Below are 22,940 nucleotides of genomic sequence, written 5' to 3'. Positions count from 1 at the left end.
CCATCCATCCATCCACCATCCATCCATCCACCATCCATCCATTCACCATTCATTTATCCATCATCCATCCATCCATCTACCTACCATCCGTTCATCCTGTGTGGTCTTCACATTTGGCCTAGAGACAGCTATCTCTAGAAATGAACCAAAACAGCACAGGCAGGGAATCTCATGCGTTTCCTTCCTGTGCTCTCTCTCAGGTCTCCTGCAGGGCAAGCAGTCCCATTGGAGTCTGCTGGCCAGGCATGTCCCACAGACCTCACCAGATCCAGGACACCGATTCTCCCTCCATAGCTCTGGCTTTCCATGACAGTTACCAACAAGGGGAAAAACAAAACTGCTGGCCATCAGCATGAGAGGACACACTTCACATCTTAAATTAAGTTCTGCACTGGATGAGAATGGTAGCTTTCAGGGCTGTGTGCACTGAGTCCAGCATAGTGAAACGCTGAGCCTGGCTGCAGTTCCTCGCAGCTACTGCAGCCAGAGAAGTAACCATAATCAGAATAACGGGATACAAAATGTATGTATTTTGACCTTCTTTCCTTTTTTTTTTCTTCATCTCTAATCATAGTGCATTCACAGACATAACCTAAAAACATATAATTTAAGGGAAGGGACCACTCCTCCACAGGGAAAGACTGAATGTTTTTTTTTTCTGTTTTGAAACAGCTATTTCTAGTGAGAGAAGGCTATTTATGTAGCATGAAAACTAAGTATTCAAAAAGTCTTTTGGGAATATATTCACAACAGACCAATTGGACAGCACTAACGATGGAAAGGTTCCATGCATGAAAAATGACATGAGAGAACAAAATCACCGTGATGCCATCTCTCCAGCCCAGCCCTTCCCTCTGTGAGGTGTGAGTCGGGGTGCAGCAGGCCAGTGTCCAGGTGCTCCTGTTCTGCCTAAACAGCTGTGTCCCAGGGCACTGCTGCTGGGGGGCTCGGGGTGTGCAGGTGGGGGGCTCAGGGTTTGGAAGCCACCCACTCGCCCAGCACAGCGCTTGGCAGATGCGCTCCTCTGCTCCACCCCACATCTTTCAGAATCTGAAGGAGAAATTTTAATCACTGCGGTGCCTTTCATTTTCAGTCCCTAGCAGGCAAAGTGTTTTCAGATCACTGAATCACAGAATGGCTTGAGTCGGAAGGGACCTCAAGGATCATCAAGTTCCAGCCCCCCTGGCACAGGCAGGGCTGCCAGCCGCTAAGTGCCTTGTGCTGTAAAGGTTATGGCGGACTGGCTGCGTTATGGGGGAAATATTCGACACGAAGAGACGGGTCGAGCACTGGGCCTCAAGGCAACGGACGGTCGGCCGCCACCGGAGCCCCTCGTCTGGAGGAACAGCAGGGACAGACCTCCGGGAGCAGAGAGCTCCTTCCAGCTCCGGAGCCGAGCTCGCTCAGGATCTGCTGGTCCGTCTTCCCACACCTCGGGGGGGTGTCTCTCCCCAGGGGAACAGCGCTGCGGGAGCCAAGCACCCCAACCCACCCGAGAGGCACCCGGGGGCGGCGCGGAACCGCGGGCCGGGCAGGGGGCGGGAGCGGCGGCGCCTGCGCGCCCCCCGCCCGCCGAGGGGCCGCGCCGGGCGCTGGGGCGGGGTCTGCGGGCGCCGACGGGGCGGGCGGCGGAGGGCGCCACGTCGGCAGCGGAGGACGGTGCGGGAGTAAAGTCTCCGCCGGGCCGGGCCGGGTCGCGCCGCGCTCGCTTCAACGCGCGGTGAGTGGGCGCCGAGCGGGGGCCGCCGCCGTTATCCCGGGTCGGGGGACGGCCGCCCGTCGAGCGCTTCGCCGCCCTCCCGCTGCCGCGCGGGGACTGAGAGCGGGCGGGGGGCCTCGGCCGCGGCCGAGCGGGGCCACCGGCCCGCGGAGGGCGCAGCCTTTGTGCTTCCTGCCGAGGCCCCGCGCCGTGAGGACGGGAAGGAGGGAGGGAGGAGGGCGGCTGCGGAGCTCCGCCGCGGCCTCGGTGCCACGTCAGTGCCGCCGCCCAGCGCCGGCCCGCGGGGTTCGGGTACCGGCGGGACGCGGCGGGGCGGCCGCCTCCTGCATGGGGCCTGGGGCCGCTGCTCCACCCGAACCCCGCGGCAGCGGGAGGAGCCCTTCGCTCCGCTCTCCCGAAACTCCTCCGTGCTGGGGACGCGCTGCTCTGCCTCCGGTGCTGTGGGTTTCCGTGCGCTGCTCCGCGTTGGGATGTTTCCTGTGTAACTTTCTCTCTGTTTCCCCCCGCCCCTCAAGCTGAGCTGCGCGGAGCGGAGCGGAGCCTGGAAGCACTTTGCTTTGTCTGTCTGAGCGATATTGGGACGCGGTGTGGCATGGCCTGGGCCCAGACCCGGCCATCGCAGCCTGGTCGAGCACTGAGCAGAGACGTGGTTCCCCGCGGAAGATGAAGGCAGAACGGAGGCGGCCTGCTCCATGCTGCTGTGGGCAGCGTGCCCCTGTGTAACCAGCAGGGCACGTGTGATAACTGAACTCAGTGCACAAATACTGGGGTGTGCGCATCAGCCCGAGGGCTGCTCGATAAACACCGGCCCTTGAGCAGCACCTCACAGATCCTGGGAAAGAGCTGGGCCATCCTCAGTCCCTTCCAGGCTCTGGGCTGAGCTGGGACGGTCAGTTTGCTTGCTGCTCTGCCTGGGGAATGGTTCCAGTGCTGGAGCAGCGCAGTGCTGCCAAGCGAAATTGGCCTCATCCTCGGGTCGTTGCGCTGCTGCCCACAGACGTCTGAGCGGTGGCACTGAGAGAAGCCAGCTCCCACTGGTGGCTGCTGGGCCGGGATTGCTGAGTGCAAACAGTAGGGCTGTTTGTCTGCGAAGTCTGGGAGACACCGTGAGCGTTGCATGAAGCCAGGGAGGTGGCACACGTGTCCGCACGCTGCTTAGCGGAAGGCTGATAGCAATCAGTGCCCGGCTGCTGTCCAGGAGCTCCATCCGTACTCCTGAAGGACAGGTTGTGCCCTTAGTGAGCTGAACCTCATAACGCCTGGGCTCCTGAAGGCCGTGCTGAGTGTTTCTCCCCACTGTGGGCTGTGTGTTACAGTTCCTACCGTGCGCACGTGGCAGGAGGGCAGCGGTAGCACTGCTCCATACGATGTCATGAATGTAGCACTTCTCTTGTAGGTTTGCACAGAACATCTTTGGGGAAACAGCTGACCCGACATCTCCTTCACAAAGGAATATATTTGGTGAGAAATTCTTGTGTTTAATGGCTTGGATGTGGATGTATGCATGGCGGTACCAGGATCTCCAGCACTTCCAGGAGCCTTCACTCAGAGTCCTGTAACAGCGTTAGGTCTTGGCCATAAAACTGCTACTAAACCACTTCTTTCCTTACAACCATGTAAAACGTTGAAGCTTCTGGATATTTCAGACTCTGACAGCATGGAAGCGTGGGCTTTCTGCTTTAAAGCCAACTGTAAAAGTGAGGTATGGGGTTGTTGTTGTTGTTTTTTGTATGAAGGTTGATAGGTATTTTAATGCTGTATTAAAAACTAAGATAACTTATCCCTTCTCTCCTGAACAGACGGTGCCTTCATGAGCATAGTGAGGGGAAAAAAACATCCAGTCATTTGTGTTCTTGCTCAAAATTTCCCATGAGGTCTGCATTTGTTTCTACTTCTTTACATAAGAACACAGGAAGCTTACGTGCTCATCTGCACAGATGAGAAAAGAGACTGGGAAGTACCACTGATGCCCCAGATGCTTTATTCGTGGCTGTCTGTCTGTACCAGGGATCAAGATCCCGTCTGTTTCCATGGAGTCACTTAATGTGCGTGTTAAGGGAAGCAGGGGTCTTCCACTAGTGACCCAGGACATTGAATTCAGCATCACGGGGTGAACATGCCAAGGAGAGATCTGTTTGCTTCCTTTCTCTCCAGGCTCCTTTCTTTCTTCTTTTTTCTTCTTGCCAGCTTTAGCATAATTTGAATAAGATTATACAAAATGTATGAGAAAAGTTCCCAAGTTCAGGCTTACGGTAAATCTTTGTCTAGCTGCATGTGCTAGCAATGCTGATAATAATTTTGCTGTTGCATTCTGTGTGTCTGCAGATTCAGTGTACAGGGGACTTGAACGTGGACGTTTCCAAGATGCTTTAAGCAATACTGTGTCCGAATGATCTAATTCTCCAGGCAAAACCTTATCCTTGCACCTCCAGGTGCCTTCGGAGTTGGTTGAGAGTTAACAATTCCATTGTGTCTCACAAGTTTTGCTTTCTCTCCCTTTAGAGGGACACCTTTAGTGGGGAGAGTGAAGAGGAACCTCCCTTAAGAAACACAGCAGTCGGGTGACCACGGGCTCCCTTCCAAGGTAGGACATAAGCGGTTGGATCTCATCACACCAAGGAGACACTAAACTGTAGGTGAGTGCTTTCGCTGTGATGGCGTTATGTAAAAGACAGAAAAGCAGAACCCACTCGCTGACTCCAGTTTTTAAAGCAAAATGGTATTCACCCCCCTTCTTCTGATGATTGGATGAAGTCATTGCCACTGAGAATTGTTCCAGACCTTTGACCTCCAGTCAATGAAGTGCTCACCTTAAGTCTCTGGAGGGGAGCCAGATTTGAGATGTGCTTCTGTGCTTGGAGTTTCCAGTTCACCAGATCAGCTACACTCTGTTCAGCACGCAGGACTTGTGACAGTTTTTCAGAGGTTCTGAAGTTTTCTGTCATGTTAAATAGGATACAAAGCTGCATGACTCAAGCTGTCATTGAGATATCTAAAACATTTCAGTCCTTTGCTGGAGGTAGATCTTGATTCTTTGCTTCTCTGAAGAGCTGCAGAAAAACAAAAAGACTTGAATGGTTCTTTGGAAGCTCTCTTCTTTAGCAAGAATTGTTTTGTGTCAAGCTGCAGCCTTTTCTGTGGTTGTGATCCAGTTTTCCCTTTTGCATTGTAACAGTTGTCAACTTTCTGATCCCAGACCCCTCAAGGCTCCCTTCCCTGTAGAATTAAGTCAGCCCTACCAAGGGTGATTTGGTTTTCATTAGCTGCTTTTTACAGACCTGGATAAGACTTTCTGGCTTTCTGGGGTCTGGTAACAGCAGGTTACCAGTGGGTGACCCATGTGAAGTAGGGCACTGCAGGCCATGGAGTTGTAGGAGAATAAGGCACTTCTGTGGCTCAGAAGGTGTCCTAATTGTTTTAAATTGTTGAAGGTGAGTGATGCATTGTGTAAAATTCTGCTCTACCTTTTAAAAAGTAGCTTGTACTCAAGATTTCTGTAACCTTGGTATTCTGGGGAAGGTAGTGAGGGCAGGGAATGCATCACTGCTTTTATGTAGTGCTGCAGGTTTTGGTGTTTTTGTTTTTGTTTTTTGTTTTGTCCCTAAACAAGAAGCTCTGCTGTGAAGCTCCCCTGTCAATACGTAGCTTCGCTTGTTTCTTTGCTTGCAGCTGTAGGTCAATCTGACAGTGGCCTAACCTGAATTACGGACAGCCGTGAAGCTGTCTTTTCCCCATGTTACCTCTTCGCCCACCTTACTCCAGTTCTTTCCATAGGGCAGGGCTTGATTGAGTACTTGTATGATGGCTAGCACAGTAGGTCCTCAATCCTTCTCTGGGGCTGTACCTGCTGCCAGTGCTGCTGTATCCAATAACTTCTTAACAGTGGAAAATACTAAAACAGTGAGGGTCTTGTGATGCTTCCTAGCATTCTACCATCTTCAAAACCAGTTTCCAACTGCCCTCTAAACTTGCTTATGGTCTCTGACGCTTTTCTGTCTGAGTGTAGGATTAAATTATTTTTCTGGGGCTTAAAAGCCCCAGAAAGAAGAATAAGAGTTGTTGAAGAGTTGTTGACAAAGTTCTTGGAAATTGTGGATTTCATCTGGGATTTTTTTGGGGAGCTGCAAGCAGGCTAGATACTGGGGATTCAAATACATTGTGGAGGTAGTTCTTCATAAATACAAATTATTCTCTGTACTAATTCATTTGGGTGTCCTTTGAGTCATCTTGGAAATTATTTTCATCATTTTTCCTTTGTTTGAAGTAAGGCTAGGTTGTCTTGTCTTTTTTTTTTTTTTTTTGAATAAGGAAGACAAATGCTAAGAAATGGCTTGGTGCTGAATCCAGTCCTTTCTCAGAACTCGTTTCCCCTTCTGTTTCTCCCTCGGATCTGTCAGGCTCTTTTCAAACTCACTGAGTTGTGATTAAATAAAAGAACAAGGAATTACATAACTGATTTTTTCCAAATTGCCTCTTAGCTTTCATGTATTTAGTCTCCCTTATTGATGTGCTGTTAATCACCTTCCTGTTTCTCTGCTTCCACATCAAAAGACAGAAGGGTACCTGCGTGGCATTGCCATCAGATGAACTGCGCTGGTGGTAGATGCTGTTGCTCACTTTCCTGTTCAGCTTCTTGTGTCGAGGTTCCCATGTTTCCTGAGTTGTGAGCTGATCCCCCCAGGGCTGATTGTGAGGACTTGTTAGTGTTCAGTTTAGGCTTTCTGCTCATCCAAAGTTCTTTCACTTAGCGTGTGGGTGCTGGCTCTTACTGCGCTGTTTGGACTTCGCAGTTACGCTGTGAGGGTTTGAGCTGCTCTTTTCCAAGTGAGTCTTCCCATCCTTGAGTTGTGCTTCTGCCTCCTCATCCATTCTTCACATCCACCCACCTGAGCTGCAGAAATGGGCATCGCAGGAGGGGCTGCAGTTCTTGTGGTGGTGTTCAGCAAACCCAGGGGGAATTTGAGTGATCTCAAGGGCTTCTGCGTATGTGCAGGGAGAAGGGAAATAAGAGGGTCCCTGGCAAGACAGGAGGGTAGTAGAAGGATGTTGAGCTGCACTAGGAAGCAGATTTTGGTGGGTTTTGTGTGGTTTCGTTGTTTTGTTTTATTATCACCTGTCTCAGAAACGTCCTGGCAGATCTTAAAGGCAGGCTGCTCTTGTTTTTCCAGCATCCACCACTATGATCGCTAATCTATTTCATATCATGTCATCAGCTGTTGTATGGTGGTGGCTGCTTGAGGTGTGTTTGGTGTAGGGTGGCTGCTCTTGCCAAGGCTGCTGACCTGCTGGAGGGCTCCTCCTCAAGTACCCGGTCTGGTTGAAGAGTTCAGCAGCATGGTCTCATAATAAAAAGTGCAGTAATTGGGCAACAGATGCCAGCTTATTTAGTAATGAAGAATAAATTCCTTGTCTGTGGAACTGATGCTGTATGAAATTTAGATTCAGGGATTGCATTATTGCTTTGGCAGAAGAGATCTGTAGCATATGTGAACTTATTTTTTAGGCAATAATGAATCAAACGGACAAAAGTCATCAGGAAGTCCCATCCTACCTCCATGAGGAGCCACCAGAAGGTATGTATTAGTTTTCATAATAGCAGGTAAGTTTACAGAAATTCGCCAAGAGATCAATTCTCTTTTAAAACTGGATCTGCAAGTTAAACTGTTAACTTTTCGAGTGACAGTAAACAACTCAGTCCTGGGATGGAATAGGCATGGATTCAGTTCAAGTTCAGTTCTGTTTCAAGTTCAGTTCAGTTCTGCACTGTCTAGATACAAGCCAGTGAGTACACTGTGGTTAATAACTCTGTTGATAAGTTACAGAGAAGATGGGCAGATACTGAAAGACATCGTTCGCAGATCAGTTCCCAGAGGTGTGAGTCAATCTACTGAGCGTTTATTTCTGCTATCCATATATGAGGTGAAAAGAGCCAAGCTACCCTTTTGGATGCTTGCTGACTTTGTAGTACCTGTGACTTTTGAACAAGATGGATCTGCTCCTACTTCTGGAGACTTCTTTTTCCGTGATAAAATAAATTGTGGTTCTCACTGGTTGGCTTAATCTTGTGGTTTCGTGAGGACAACAAAACACTTGATGAATGCAGGGACATCTTGGTCCCATGAACCAAATAAATTTTAAATATCTTCTTAGTTCTGCAGCGGAAATACAAATTCTGAATGAGCAGTATTCCCTTCCAGGCTGTGGACTGTGAGGATTCTGTTTGCATAGCATGGCTGGGAGCATACTGGATCAAAAACCACTCTTAACACATAGGTTGTCTGTATTTTGTCTTCTCTTGCTTTAATACCAAACATATTAAACAGATGTAGAGGTCAGCAAGTCCTGATTCCTCTCCGTTTCATCATTCTTCAGTTTATAATGACACTTTAAAGCTCTAGTTGTTTGCAGGCTATTTTTTTCTCAGCTTTTACATATTGTATAACTGAACAATTTACTTCACTTGAACAGCAGTATTATCCACAGCTGAAGCAGAAGGGGTTCAAGTAGAATAACTTGCTGTATTCTTAACACAGGCAGCTCAAGAAGACGAGAGGAAATGGATAAATAGATTTTGGTAGCGCAGTGGTTTTTTAAGGATATTGTTAGGAGAAAATACTACTTTTTAAGCTCTTATAGGGTTGTCAAGATCCTTGAAGCATTTCTTGAGAACAGATGTCTGGTTGGAACCTCTGCCCTAGTATGTCTTATATTCAAGTCAAACTTCATAGGCTGCTTTTCCATTTTTTTTTTTCGTTCCCTCTTGAAGAGTGAATTTTGTTTCACACATGCCAAACACCATGTGTAGAATTTGAACGGTGGCCTGGCTGGTAAATTATAAGAGATTATTCACTGAAGAAGACAGTGTAAGAACTGGGATTTTTTTTTTTTTGTCTTCCTAGAATATTGAGTAGTTTCATAGAATCATTTGGGTTGGAAGGGATCCTTAAAGGCCATCTAGTCCAACTCCCCTGCAATGAACAGGGACACCACAGCTAGATCAGGGTGCTCAGAGCCCCTCCAGCCTGGCCTTGAATTAGTTTGTCCAGATTCAGAGTGTTAACAGCAGGACCTGCTCATTGCTTGCATGTGCAGGGTTTTATTTAAGATTTGTGAGTAACTAAGACTTTCTTTTGCACAGTATCTTACTCAAATGCTTATTTTTGTATTATGTACTTTGAGCAGATGGAGGGGGCTGGTGTAGCTAGAGGGAATGCAATGATACCCAACTAATTTTAATGGAAACACCATCCTTGAGGGCTTATTTTCACTTTTGCTTCTGTTTCACATACAGTCTTCAAGGTTTATGAGATTAGTTAAAATGTTTCAATACCTTTGAACATCCTTTTTTTTTTTAATGTCATACAAGGTCTCTGTATGTGATATGCTTACAGCATCACAAAAAGATGGCCAGATGTGGATGGAACACTACCAGTTCAATGTTGGCAAGAAGACCAGCTCTGTGAACTGGCTGCCAATGGAAATTATTAGAGGAAAGGCTCAATTCCGAAACCAATTTGCTGGGTATTTTTTATTTCATTTTTTTAAAGGTAGAAGTAGTTCCAGTTTGCTTAAATGACACTTGTCCAGCATGCTGCCTGGAGAATTTAAGGAAATGCATACAAGAGAAAGCTATCTGCTCATATTTTCTGTGGGTACCACTGTCCTTGTATTTTACTTTCTGCTTTGCAAATGGCACCAGATTTTCAACCTACATTCATTCAGACTGTTGTTCACTGTCTGACGTTCAGCAGGAAGCTGGCCTTGAGGTGCTGTGGCAGAGTCAGACCCTGTGCTGGGAATTTGCGCCATTTTCTCCATAGATTGAGGAACATGCTGTCCTTACCTTTCTCATACTGATTAGGATCAAGGAGATTAGGAGTGCATATCCTAGAATAGCAATAAAGGAAAATAGCAATAAAAAACTTTCTCTTAAAGGCTTTTTGTGTGTAAATATAAATTCTGATCTCTGCATGCTTTTGTTGGCAGTGTGTTTGTGCTGGAGATGTCCATGCTGAAGGCTACGGGTGTTACTTGATTTTAAGTAAAAAGCTCTCAATTAATGTTCCTAGTTTCCACAACCCTTCCTGTTATCCATATCAATTTCTTGAGAGAGGCTAGTGTAAGATGGAAGCATTTGTAATATTTCTTTTGATTCCTTGAGTTGCGCTATTCCTCTTGATGCCTTTTTTTGCCTAACATGTATGTTCTCAAATTTAGACAGCATCTGTTTGAATTATTCCGGGCACATGCTTTAACTCTGAACTTGACTTCTTTTTTTGTATTAATTCTGACTTCTGGTTCAGTTCTTGGCATTACCATGAACTCTGGATGTGCATTGGAACATTTTCTTGCAGTGCAAGAGTGCTGGGAGATGGCTCTTAGAAATGGTCTTCTCGGGTGTCAGCAACCAAGAAAGCCTGAAAAGTTGTTGGACACAGAGATCTGTTCTGCTGGCTCTCCTATGGCACATCACAGAATATGTTGACAGGTCTTTGGATCTAGATCTGATTTTTCTTTTGTCCAGCCTCTCTGTAGGTTCATTGTCCTCTTGTGAGCATGTTCTTTCTGTCTCAGACTCCCTCACCTCCTTATTTAAGGTTACTTCTTCCCTGGATCTGCCCACTGTTATTCCACTTGTTCTCTCTTGGTTCCTCCTCCTATTTTTTTCGCTAAGAAAGGAAATCTATCCACTAAATTCTATATTTTGCCTCGAGGTATTTATAAATCACATGTGCACACACACACAAAACCCAGCAAATAGTGGGACTCTTAACTTTTTTTTTCTTGTTAACTGGCTATCTCTTGTCTTGGTTCTCTCTGAAACGTTTTTATAGTGATGTTTACAGTTGGTGAGGCATTCACAAGGCAGGAGCTGAGACAACTTACATATGCAACACTGCTGCAAAGACCGGAGGTTCCTCAACATTCACATCAAAAATATATTGCAGATAAATGTCTGCCAAGGCTAGGTAATTGCAGTGAGTTATGTTTTCTTCTGTGCTTAAATACAGTGTTAACATACTATTGGAGCAAACCAAACTGCTCTGAAAGTTCTGTTTCTTCTTTGAGGATTAGATGATCGTTAGCAGTAGTGGCACGTGGACTTGAATCTTAGCTCACTTCAGAGGCAAGATGTATGCATCTCCTCAGGATTTTAAAGCCTACAGTTAGAAGTATGAAGTACTTAGTAAACTTCAAAAGGACTAAGTGGTGAGTTCTGGGAGGCTTTCTATTACTTTAATATTTTCCATTAGCTTGAGGCTATGTAATTGTGCCATAAACAGAAATTGTGAATTGACTTAGCCAGCATACAGCAAGAAACCATTATTCAAAACACAGATTAAACGTGACGTAAAGGAAAACCAGGCTTACGTGGTCAACAACATGCAGAAAAGAAAGTGATTTGAGTTTTGTTTCTGCGTGTCATAACGTGATTTCTGTTGGTGGGAGCCTGTCACTGTCTGCACAGCTGTTAATGCCTTGGGGGACCGCTTTTCATGAGTTATTTTGATGTCACCTTGCCCTCTGGAACTGGAGGGGAGCAACATTCCCCTGGCATTAATAAAATCCAGAAGTGGACTCCCTTGGCTGCAAGACTTGGCAGCATCAAAGAGGCTGGTGGTGCATACAGGCAGAGGACAGATTTCAACACATTGCATGAAAAAAAAAAAAAAAAAAAAAAAAAAAAAAAAAAAAAAAACATGTGGGAGCTGTGTGCCTGATATTTCTAGGTCCCATGTTGACTTGCATTTTAGAAAACAGCACTGATGTGTATGTATCTCACAGCACTTTCCTATTTGGAACAATGGTGTTGTATGAGCATCCAAGAAAAATAAACTGTAAGGTAAGTGTGTACTGCGTGCAGTGGTTGTTAGACTACAAAAGGAAATACTTTCGAATAACTCTTTTGCAAATGCTTTAATTGTGGCACTGTGATTGACTTGATTGCTGTTTCCTCCCTCAGGTTCATTAAAAGACCACCCGCAGCAGCAGCCCGGCATGCTCTCTCGTGTGACTGGTGGCATCTTCAGTGTGACAAAGGGAGCTGTGGGTGCCACGATCGGGGGTGTTGCTTGGATCGGAGGGAAGAGCTTGGAAATTACCAAAACAGCAGTCACATCAGTGCCTTCGATGGGAGTGGGGCTGGTCAAAGGAAGTGTTTCTGCTGTGGCTGGAGGCGTTACAGCAGTAGGATCTGCCGTTGCAAGCAAAGTGCCTTTAACAGGAAAGAAAAAGGACAAGTCTGACTAAAGCCAAAACTGAGAGACATACTTGATTTTCTAGAATATTACCTTGGTGGCATTAAAGTCTGCTAAGATTTGGACTATGAGAAGCCATGCATCTTAGACACTTTGTCTTCTAAAGAGAAAGCTGATTTCATCTGGAAAGGACAGAAGCTTGGCTAGTACAGCCTATGAAGATTTGTTACAGCCCAGCTTCGAGCTTTGTACCTGGTGAAATGTTACACTTGATAACTATAGGAGAGAGTATGTGTGTCTGAGGGGGTAACGCATATTTGAATATTCACTTACTGTAAGTCTTGTGCAGTTTTGGACTGAAATGTGAACGCAGAAACTGATGAGGGGCCACTCGCTGTCCTCAGCGGCTTCCACATCCTCCTGCTAAGGGTCCTTGAGCTGTGTGACGGCACCATTGGATGTGCCGGAATAGTTACAGTTAGGAAACCGTGCTTGCAGGCAGCCTGACAGTTTTCAGTGACTGCACTCTGCCAGTGCAAACTGCCAGCAAACAGAACTGGAAGTGTGCAGAAATTGGAAATGAGAGGGAGACGGGAGGTGAGAAAGCTTGACAGTGTGGTAGAAGGGATCACAAAATCTAACTTAATGCCTTATTAGAAAAGAATCTCTCTTTACTAGGTGAAGCTTTGTAAAGAGCTGTCCTGTTGTTTCTGTGCAGCTCATTGAACGAGCTTCAGAGACTCTGTGACTCCTGATATCTGAAACTTGCTCAGTTTTTAGCGAATACAAGATTGCTAAATCTCAGGTGTATTTAATGATAGGCATCTATCTCCTGCAAGTGGAAGCTTGCTTTGATCAGCGTCTGAGAGGCACCAGAAAAAAATGATGGCTTAATGGAAACTGAGCAGGTGGTTCTGGTATCTAGCACAGCTGTGTAACTTGAAAAAATTACTCTGTGTAGCTGGAAACCGCTGAAGAACCAGCAAAGCTGTTGTCTCAACTCCGTGATGTGCCAGGTTAGCTTCTTGCTCTGTTTAAACAAATGCAAGAATCTTTTCACTACATCTTTATCTCATACTCAGCATTTTGAGTAAAATGCAATACTTTTATTTGAACCAAAACTGGCATGTGAGCACCCTTAAAAAAAAAACCATCATCATCTGAGTAAACTGTATACTGACAAATGCCAAACTTTGACACTCCTCATATGGAAACATCTAGAGGTCCTCTCCAGTGCGTGAGGCAAAATGCACTCCTAAGACACAGCTTGAGGTTGCCTTAAAGTACAAGCTGCTGGTGATCTTTTCTGTGTGTGTGCTGACTTTGCAACTAAGAAGGCTGTGAACGTTGTATATGCAGTATTTTCTAAAGTTGTGTTCCTTCAGAAAAATTCTGAGCTTGTAAGCTTACTTTTCAGGTAGCTACGGTTGTTCAAGGATATAGAGAGACTTTTTAGAAATTAAAAAAAGTATATCACGTGTCTAAAACTTGCTCCTGTATTCACGGATGTTGAAAGTAAACTGTGCACATGGTGGTACAGTGGTAACCCTGTCTTTCTGAGCCATTGGTACTTCAGCTGCAGTGTGGAACAGCTTTAGTGGCTATCAGTAATGATGATGTATTACTAGGCGTAACGACGGGGGCAGTGGGGAGAGCAAAACCCACCAGGTAAACCTCTCTGCTCCTTTCGTTAGCTGCACCAGTTGCTTATCTCTGATCTGCAGAAAGTGTGTAATGAGGTAAGTGCAAGCAATAAATGCCACACTTAACTATTTTTATAGTCAGAAGGTGACAGTACGGAATGCTGCATAGGTGGAAGATCCCAGATGGCTGCAGGAATGAGCAGCTTGGACACGAGCAGCAGTCGAGCTGCAGCAAATAATTGAGCCTGGGCTGCTCCCTGCAGTTTCCAGTGTACCCCGGGGCACTACCAGTGAGCACTGCACATCAGCTGTTTCAGAGCATAGTGAGATTTGTAACACCCAACCAAACCCTTCGTTGTTTTCTGAACACACAAACGTTGAACTAGTCTTACCCCCCTTTTTTTTTATGACATTCTTTAATTTTTATGCTATGAACCTTGCTGCAAAACAAGCGTGTTAGGAGAGAAGCAATGTTAGAACTGTAAAAGGCTGCCAGTGCTTCAGTATGCTTTGTTCTTAGCATATCCTGTAGTTATTCTGAATCTTGTAACTGAAATGCTTTACCATGGCATATGGTTTTAGTTTTTGAGAAGAGCTTTGTCCTGTATTCTGCATATTTTCCGTTCATTTAAGAAAGTCACTTCTTAAGAACTTGTTCTGATTCTGTCCTGACACTTGTGAAACATTAAATTGTTGCTGTTTCAGACTTTCTGAAAGTTTCTTTAGTTACTTCGTGGCGAAAGGTAGATCAGTAAATGCCTAGGTCTGAATCTTCTTACTGCATCCGTGGCCCAGGCCATCTGCACCCAACTAGTGCCAAGCTGCTGTTAACAAAAGCTATACTTCACTGTGGTGTTGGCTGCATGTAGACCCAATGCAAAATGATCTTCACTGTGTTTTCTGTTTATTTTTCTCCTGGGAACCGAGGATTGGTGATACCCACTTCTAAGATTGTAGGAAGCTGAATAGAACTCTTATTTTCTCGGCCCTCCATTTCAAAAGGGGAAATGTTTATGAAGACTATTTGTATGCATGACTGCTAGTTCTGCAAAGAAAGGCTGGGCCAGGGACTTTGAGAGAGAAGGTTGTAGCAAGATGGGGATCAGCCTCTTTTCCCAGGTGACAGCAATAGGACGAGAGGGAATGGCCTCAAGTTGCACCAGGGGAGGCTCAGGTTGGATATTAGGAACCATTTCTTACAAGAAAGAGTGGTGCTGCACTGGCACAGGCTGCCCAGGGAGGTGGTGCAGTCCCCGTCCCTGGAGGTGTTCCAGAACCATGTGGATGTGGCACCGAGGGATGTGGTCAGTGCGCATGGTGGGGATGGGCTAGTGGTCAGACTTAGTGATCTTAGAGGTCTTTTCCAATGTTAATGATTCTATGATTTATGTGCAGAACTTAAATGGTAGAAACTGGTTCACGTTCACTATAACAGCAGAGCTCAAGAAGAGGATTTCAACACTGTAGCAGTCACTGAGTAAATGTTTTGGTAATCAAGGGCTTACCTGAGGTTTTGTTATTGAATATATCTTGGGAAGAGCAGAGAGACAGGTCCCAGGCATGGTAATGGATGAAGGACTGAATGAGTTCTGGTCTGCTGATATAGAAAAGGAGTCTTTATGCTTTTGTTCTGAAATCTGCAGAAGGGAAAATGAGTTTGCGATAACTCTGGCAGTGATTGTTGAGGAAACAGGAAAGTGACGTATTTCTTTCATTGCCACTGGGAGTACTTTACATGATGGGAATAGCAGTAGCAGCGATTTTAAAACCAGACACCAGTAGAAATGCTGGAACTTTTTATGGAAAACATTCCCTTATGGCTCAGTTTCCTTTTCGTCCTGAATGACTGGTTGTTTCTGGGGCTCAGCCTTAAAGTAGATGGTACTATGAATACCTCCAGAGAGCTGAAATGCCCTCTTGTGTCTGAGGGAGGGAGGCTTTTGAATCGAAATATGAGGATCACAGTAAAAGCTGAGTGCTGGAGGACAGTCAAACAGTGACAGAGGCCAGTTGCTGCAATCTTTTCATACGGCTGTCTTCCCTGTTCCCTCTTAGAGATCGACTGTGTGTTTTGAAGAGTCAGCAAAGAAATGGCTTAGTAAGGCAGATGAACATCTATGGCGCCTGGTGGTGGCGTCACTTGAATTCTGGCTGCCACCATGCGTGCTCCTGCCAGTGGCTGCTCACCTCCACAGCCTGCTGGCATCCCGTCACGGCTCTGACCACATTTTGCACCAGTTAACGTGGCAAGCTGTGTGATATCACCTTGCAGCTCACTTTCTAAATAAGCAATTCAATGCCACCGTTCCTCCGCATTTTAAAACTCCTCTTCAAGAGAAGGAACCCTGGATTTGCTGCCAAAGTGTCTGTTGAAAATATCTGGGAAGAATGGCCCGGGGTGGGGGTGTGGCTGCTTTAGCTCTTGATGCCAAGGGGGAAGCTGTATAGAATAGCTGCTTAGGAAAATGTGCCTTTATTTTTTTATACATAATATCGCCACTCCTAATTTTATTGAGAGGATCTTTAACGATGCTACTATTTTATTACTCACAGCCCATAAACAAAAATAAAAATCCCCCAAGGATGTAAACACTGTAGGACAGGTACTATTTTAAAAGCCAGCACTTGTCAACAATTGCAGTGATATCTGAGAAGCTGTCACCCATATATTTAGAAACTATGGCAGCTGTTTGCAAATCTGATGGTCGCTTTTGATCCCCAGTGTGATCAGACTCTAGTTCTGTTATATCCATACAAAAATGGGACTTTTCCCTTTCTCCTCCACTCACATGAGACTCGTTTAAGTCTCTCCAGAGCCTTTTCTCTCCCCAGGCTTTGCTGGAAAAGAAGAAATGAACAACCATGTAACAGCGATACATGTATTTCCTTCTGCCCCCAGTCCTTTTGCAAAAGGAGTCAATTCCCGAAGTCACAGAAATTTCAAGGAGGTTGTCTTGTAGTTTCTTTGCATTATGGTTTGTAAATGAACATACTAGGGTATCACTGTAGTAGTTGCTAAATATAAATGCTGTGTTCAGCCCATTCTCAAACTGTGCTCCAGCTGAGTCTTGCCACCCAAGAAGTCAAGTCTCCTTCAATTCTTCAATTCAGGATGCAGGAGCTGGAGCTACTTCCTGCAGCAATAAGGAACGGAACTCGAAAAAACATCTCCAAAGGCAGTGGACCAGTGGGTGGCTTAATATTACTGGCAAAATAATCCTCCTTTTCTTTCTCAGATAAAGATTACGCTAAGCACTACCACAGGCAGTGCAGTGATGGAGCTGAAAAGCCACAGAAGCTAGAGGCCAGGCAGATAAGGAAATCAGATCCAAAAAGATATGTAAGATGCTCCCTGGGGAAAAAAAAATCCTTATGTAAAGGATTAATCAACCTTCCTCATAACCAGCATTAAAAAGCTGCAATTTTATAAGGAAGTTGTGCATAAAGCCCACTCTAGGACAAAGGAAGGACAGCATAAGATTACAATCTGGTTAAGATGACTTTTGCTTCAACTCATAACAAAGAACTAAGACCTCTTTTCTGTTCGATCATTTTCTATTGCATAATTTTAAGTACAGTTTTCAAATTAATCTTCGGTGTTTAGAGGAGCAACAGGATTAAACATCGGTCTCTCCTTCTTTGATTGTATCTTACCATAATTGGCTTCAAAATCTTTCTTAGTACCATTCAAGTTTTCTAGATTTCCACTCTTTATACTGTACCCCAAAGCAGAGAGTTTTTTAATCCTATACTGAACAATTTGCGTCGTCAATTCCAGCACCATTGGCGTCTCTCTAATCTGCGCTATAGAAATTCCTTCCTTCAGTAGTCCCTCAAGTCTTTCTTCCAGAATTGGAACAGAATAGTAGAGAAGGGCTGGGCATTTCAGCACCAGTTGTTTCAATTCTTGATCGCTGCACTTAAAGACATTTTTGGAAAAAAGCATGCTCTTCTGCATAGTAGAGGGAGTAAGCTGAAAAATAAAACCTTTAAGTTTGGACAGCAGCTGTAGGACTTCGTGGTCAGTGAAATCACTCTTTCGCAGAAATTCCAAGTTTTCCTGAATTGCTGAGGAGGTATTTAACAAAATAAATGGATTTTGGCTCAGTAACTTCAGAATCCAGATCTTCATATTTGCATCAGAACCTCCTAAACTTAAATAATTTTTTTGTAATGTCTCTATCACATGTTTGTTTTTCTCAGCAGGATTGTGGAAGATATTGGGTGCGCTTGTCAAGAACCTGGTGATTATATTATTCTTAAGTCCCAGCTCTTGAAAAAACAGAATATTTGCTTTCTGGTTCTCGTGATACCCAGTAGTGAAGAAAGAATCTGGAAACTGCTCTATTAATTTAATCAGCTGGTTTTCCTTCTGGCATACCAATTGCCACAGAGCTCTTTGAGAGTTCACCTCCGCAGGACTACACAGAATTGCCTCTGGGCAGCGTTCTAAGATATTGGCTATAGCAGGCTCATCCGCACCCATTTCTCGTAGAATTCTGGCGATTTCTGGAACGTAGGCCACCTCCTGGACAAGGACCCATTCCTTTACTCTGCGTATTTTCTTAATATCAACTGACAGTCTGTGGAGGTCCTCAATGGTTTTTTTATTTTCCTCTCTTGACTTTATATCAGTTGTGTATGTTGAACGGATCAAGCAGCTTCTGTTCGTTACCTCAGGCCGTAATGACAAAAAATTCACCCCAGGGCTACAGCAGTGAGTTCTTGCCAACAGAAGGGTAACTGTATCTTTTGCACTGTGAGCAACTCCTCTCAACATCATGGAATGCAGCCCTACGCAGAGAGGAAAAACAACGCTTTGAAAACACATCGAAGACACAAATTATACCCCATAATGTTCTCAGAGCCATTGATATTTAGACTGAGCTGGCATAAGAAATTACTCTTAACAGTATTTTTTGTTATTAGCACAAAAATCATCTTTTGTGCTAAAGGGAAAAAAGAAAAGTTTTTTGAAAGGTTAATGTTCTGACTGATGCCTCACCAGAACATAACGTGCAGATGCAACCATGCTGCTACGGGGGCTGCACTCTGTCCGTGATATGCTGCAGTCATACAAGAACAAAGCTGTCAGCTATTTCCTGCAAGTGACGGTGTTATTGTGTTACAGCTCACTCACGCTGCAGTGGAAGAATGTTATATGCAATTTAATTTGACAGTAATTCCACTAAATGAATAAAACAAAAAACAAAACAAAACAAAATTCAGCTTAAAACATCTTTCTTAGCTCTTCTGAATGTATTTGCTTAACTGCTTAGGCATTGTCTAGAGCATGACATGTTCCTTCATGTGTCAGAGCCCTCTCTGGTGCTGCTTCAGTAGCAGCTCACAGCCTAACTGCCTTATCAACTCATTATTCTTGCAGTTAAGGAAAAAATCATCAAACCTGCTTGTGTACCTATGCATTTTTCACTAGCTGAATCTGTTAACTGGGGCTAAGTAATCATTCTAATATTTGGGGGAGGAAGCAAGCACAGTGCCTTATCTTCAGGCCTTTACTTGCCTCTACAGTACCTTCTTGCTGCTTTCTGCCCTTGCCCGCCACCCCCAGTGGGCCCGGAGCCATTGTGCGGCCCTTTGGGTAGATGCACGACCACCTCACAGCTGTGGATAACTCAGTGGGGCAGCTTTGCTGGTGCTGAGTGCCAGGTATCATGAACAGCACAGGCAGTGCCATCTGCTCTGCCACGGCCGGAAGAGCTGCAGTGGCAGTCATGCATGCACAGATATCACGGAGTGTATCCTTAACTTCTTAGGGGGTGGTTTTGTAACAACTTTTAGGAAGCACTGAGGTGGAAGTGAGAACCTCTAGTCTCTGAGATGCTCGACCTAATTGCTGCTGCTGTTAACATGCTGAAAATTGCTCTGACTGAAAAGGGGGAAAAAAAAGATACAATTATGTTGTGTATTGGACAATCCTATTTATGCAGTCACATTCACCTGTCCCAAAGCATAGTGTGCTTCAAAAAGCACCTATTGAGTATTAAGTAAGGCTTTTTTTGTTGTGTTTTTTTTTTCAGAGAGAAAAGACTGTTATGATCACCCAGTCCAATCTCTTGCATAACATATATCAAGAAGCCTCATGCAGAACACCTACACGAAACCCTTACAATCTGATTTCTATCCCATCTCTCAAGAAAATACATGGTTTGTTTAGGGAACCAAAGTGACAGAACCTCAGGTAGGGTTAAGCATTTTCTAGTGGCAAAATACTTTTTTGGCAATAAAGTGTACCATTGCTTTTAAGTTGATGTTTTTCAGTTTCTAAAAGCTGGATTCTTATTATGTTGCCACATCATAAACTAGTAGATTAAGACATAAAAAAAAATGTTGTGCTATATTCAAGCTTGTTGTTAGCATAAAGCTGTTCATTAGTAACGTGGTTGTTAGTCATATTTCAGGTTTCTGAGGCACGACCTCACAGCCCAGTGATGCTGTGTGCCCTAACTCCTGGGTTAATGATTTTATCTTCATTCACTTTATGGCTTGAGACGAGCTGCCCAGTGAGCTCCAGCACTGAATGAGTGATTTTCCAAGTAGCTCTGAAAGCACCCAAAGTGCAGGTAGGCCACAGACTTTTCCTGCGTTGTTCCTTTTGTATCCTGAAAAAGTGGCTTTCACCGGGACTGAAAACTGAAGCCTCTCCTCCATAGGAAGTGACACAACTGCCTGTGTTTGAGAACTGAGTGGTTCCATTGTAATCAGTGGGTCCAGTCACAGTAAGCAGCCTCTGAAGGGTCAGGGCTTTCTGCATTAATGCTTTAGCTCAGCTGGAAACTGCCATCTAATTGTTAAAATTGTTTGGGGTGTCAGATGATATTTCCAAGGTACAAACTAGGAAAATAACTAACCACGACTTTTATTTCAATGTGTAAGCCAGCTGTTAGGCAAAATTGCCTTGTGAGTAATGCAGTCACTTACAACAGAGAGTCATCTTACTGATTAGTTATGGAGCTTTTTAAAAACAAGGCCAAATTCTGCTACAGTAAACTGTGCCTTTCCAAAATCTGACATGGAAGTTCTTGTTAAGTTTGCTGTAAAGAAGCTTTAGGTTGTCTGAAAATATGTTTAGCACCACAGACATTTTTTCCTTGGTGATAGTGAGGATGTTCCATGCGGAAACAAAGAATGCCGTAAAAGGAAGGAAACCTTCATTTGCTAAACCACATTTGTCTGCATACCCAGGAACTTTGTTAAAACAGTGAGCAAATTATAATGAAAAGAGATGAATAGATTATAATGTTACGGTGTGCAACAGGAACTGAGGTGAAGCTTGGCGGTTACGCTTGGTGACTGAAATGCATCGCAGAGTCTGTAGATGACAACAGCACATGTCCTGAGTATTTAACCTGCGCCAAGAGTTCAGAGTTCTCTTAAGCTCACGCCGGACTGCGGTTGATACCTGTATCGCCGCGGGGACTGCAAATCAATGCAGAGATGAACCGAAAAGGCAGCCCAGATGGGCCGCTGGCTCTCACCCAGCAGCACCCCCTACAGCACGGCCTCGTCCGCACAAACCCCCTCCCACCGCACGGCCCCGCGCCTGACCTGGCTCCTGCCGAGCGCTGCGCGGCCGCGCCGGGCCCTACGCCTGGCAGCGGGCGGGGCGGGGCGGAACGGAACGGAACGGAACGAACGGAACGTACCAGACCATGTGGTCCGGGCGTGCGGGGCCGTCCCACTGCCATGGCGCGCAGGAGGCGTGCGGATGCCTCTCGTAAAACAAGGACTTTGCCATCTTGCAGCTGCAGATTTAGCGTGCTGTAGTTGATGTCTTGGCGCACTCTGTTCTTAGAGTGCGGTGAATGCACTGCGTGGCGTGGTCCCCGTGATGGGAAATTACCTCACATTCCTGAGGAGAGGCACGCTGATGCCACTAGGGGAGGCTTCTCTAACCTCAGTGCGTGTCCTTCCATGTGATCACTGCACGTATTACAGAATAAAGCAATAAATTCATAGATGTGGTCATCGGGCTAGCAGGGGGTGCTGATGGTGTTTCAGAAGCTGAATGCGCTGTGCTGGTGAGAATCTGCTTCCTCTGGGTGTTTTGAGCTGTGTCTACCTTAGTTCTCTTCTGAAGTTAGAAAACAAGCAATAACACACAAACCATTTCTACTCGTAGACATGTGAGCGCTTTCATACTTAAAATACCTAAAGGGAGCTTAGAAGCAGGAGGGAGATCAACTTTTTGTATGGGTAGATAGTGATAGGACAAGGGGGAATCGTTTTAAACTAAAATAGAGGATATTTAGGTTTGATGTTAGGAGGAAATTCTTTACTCAGAGGGTGGTGAGGCCCTGGCACAGGCTGCCCAGAGAAGCTGTGGTGCCCCATCCCTGGAGGCTCAAGGCCAGGTTGGATGGGGCCCTGGGCAGCCTGAGCTGGCAGGGGGCAGCCCTGCCCATGGCAGGGAGTTGGAAATAGATGATCTTTAAGGTCTCTTCCGACACAAAGTGTTCTGTGATTTTACACTTTTTCAAACCAACATGGGATCTGCACAGTCATATCCTTCAGAGCATTAAAATTGGCACTGTTGGCTCTGGAAACCCTTCCCTTGTCAGATGCATGTTCAATAGCCTGTGTTAGATTTAGGTGTGAGAGAACTGCAGAAGGGCCACTCTGTGAGCCCAGTTCGGGCTGTTTCCCACACCGCTGCGCTTTCACAAACAGTGTTTGTCAGTGTGTATCACACAGTAGCATTCAGTGATGTTAAGAACAGGGACCTAAAAAGCCCTCCAAATTCTTAACGCAATGTACTGTATACTCGATGTATATACTTCAAGCTGGATTCGTATCATGTCACACCTTTGTGTTATCCTTTTTCCCCTCCGACTCCTCCCTCCTCTTGATTTTGTTCTCATGGTCTGCTCTAAATGAGCCAAATTAGCAAGCAGTGCTCCTTCAGAAAGTTACCCACAGGAGAGCACAGCAGCGAGGTGAGCGAGCCTTGATTAACGATGGCTCTACTTCTCTACTTGCTCAGAAAGCCTCTTCCCTGGAGCTTACACACTTTAATTAATATATTCTTCACCTCCCTTCCACTTCCGACCCAAAGCCCGACGGCCCAGCGAGGAAAGTACGGTCAGAAGGATGTGCTTTATCCCAGGGCCAGGCTGACTGCGGCTGCTGCTCAGCCCCTAGCGAGCACGGCTCAAGGAGCGGCGGTTACGAAACCCGCGAGGGAGCGCGACGGGAAGCGGGAGCTGGCGCCGGGCTGCCCCCCGTCAGGGGCCGGGGACGAGAGAAGGGGCTCCGGGCCGCTCCGAGAGAAGAGCTGCAACCTCCTAAACAAACATTGTCTCGTGAATAACAAGCGCTCAACCTCACTGTGCACACGTACTTCGCGGTTTTGTAATC

General features: G+C 45.6%; 2 protein-coding genes and 1 long non-coding RNA gene across 16 annotated transcripts in view; 1 reads left to right on the top strand and 2 right to left on the bottom strand.

The window, feature by feature from the left end:
* LOC110393650 overlaps positions 1–1,555 on the bottom strand; it is a 4,523-nt gene extending 2,968 nt beyond the window's left edge. Inside the window, exon 1 of the long non-coding RNA XR_002435084.1 lies at positions 1,360–1,555. This is a non-coding gene — a long non-coding RNA (uncharacterized LOC110393650). The remainder of the gene's footprint in view (positions 1–1,359) is intronic.
* Positions 1,578–14,273, top strand: TMEM263 (transmembrane protein 263). Of its 6 annotated transcripts, none has more exons than XM_021386703.1 (5): positions 1,578–1,720; positions 3,117–3,181; positions 4,223–4,304; positions 7,224–7,293; positions 11,685–14,273. In XM_021386703.1, exons 4-5 carry the CDS (start codon positions 7,230–7,232, stop codon positions 11,969–11,971), a joined length of 351 nt encoding a protein of 116 aa, XP_021242378.1. In that variant the 5' UTR covers positions 1,578–1,720; positions 3,117–3,181; positions 4,223–4,304; positions 7,224–7,229; the 3' UTR covers positions 11,972–14,273. The 6 variants fall into 6 exon arrangements, with proteins under 6 accessions (XP_021242378.1, XP_021242370.1, XP_021242387.1 ...); XM_021386695.1 differs by having other exon boundaries at positions 4,223–4,356; XM_021386712.1 differs by lacking the exon at positions 1,578–1,720 and having other exon boundaries at positions 2,616–3,181; positions 4,223–4,356.
* MTERF2 (mitochondrial transcription termination factor 2) lies at positions 16,753–21,816 on the bottom strand. Of its 9 annotated transcripts, none has more exons than XM_021386642.1 (3): positions 21,132–21,199; positions 20,830–20,985; positions 16,753–18,356 (listed from the first exon to the last, which is right to left on the bottom strand). In XM_021386642.1, the coding sequence occupies exon 3, from the start codon at positions 18,343–18,345 to the stop codon at positions 17,149–17,151; it is 1,197 nt and encodes a 398-aa protein (XP_021242317.1). In that variant the 5' UTR covers positions 18,346–18,356; positions 20,830–20,985; positions 21,132–21,199; the 3' UTR covers positions 16,753–17,148. The 9 variants fall into 9 exon arrangements, with proteins under 9 accessions (XP_021242317.1, XP_021242326.1, XP_021242335.1 ...); XM_021386651.1 differs by lacking the exons at positions 20,830–20,985; positions 21,132–21,199 and adding exons at positions 18,568–18,628; positions 20,062–20,823; XM_021386660.1 differs by lacking the exons at positions 20,830–20,985; positions 21,132–21,199 and adding an exon at positions 21,230–21,816.

Source organism: Numida meleagris, chromosome 1, assembly GCF_002078875.1.
Source record: "Numida meleagris isolate 19003 breed g44 Domestic line chromosome 1, NumMel1.0, whole genome shotgun sequence".
Classification (NCBI taxonomy): domain Eukaryota; kingdom Metazoa; phylum Chordata; class Aves; order Galliformes; family Numididae; genus Numida; species Numida meleagris.
Note: the sequence above shows the minus strand (reverse complement) of the source record. Positions and strands in the feature narration are given on the sequence as shown.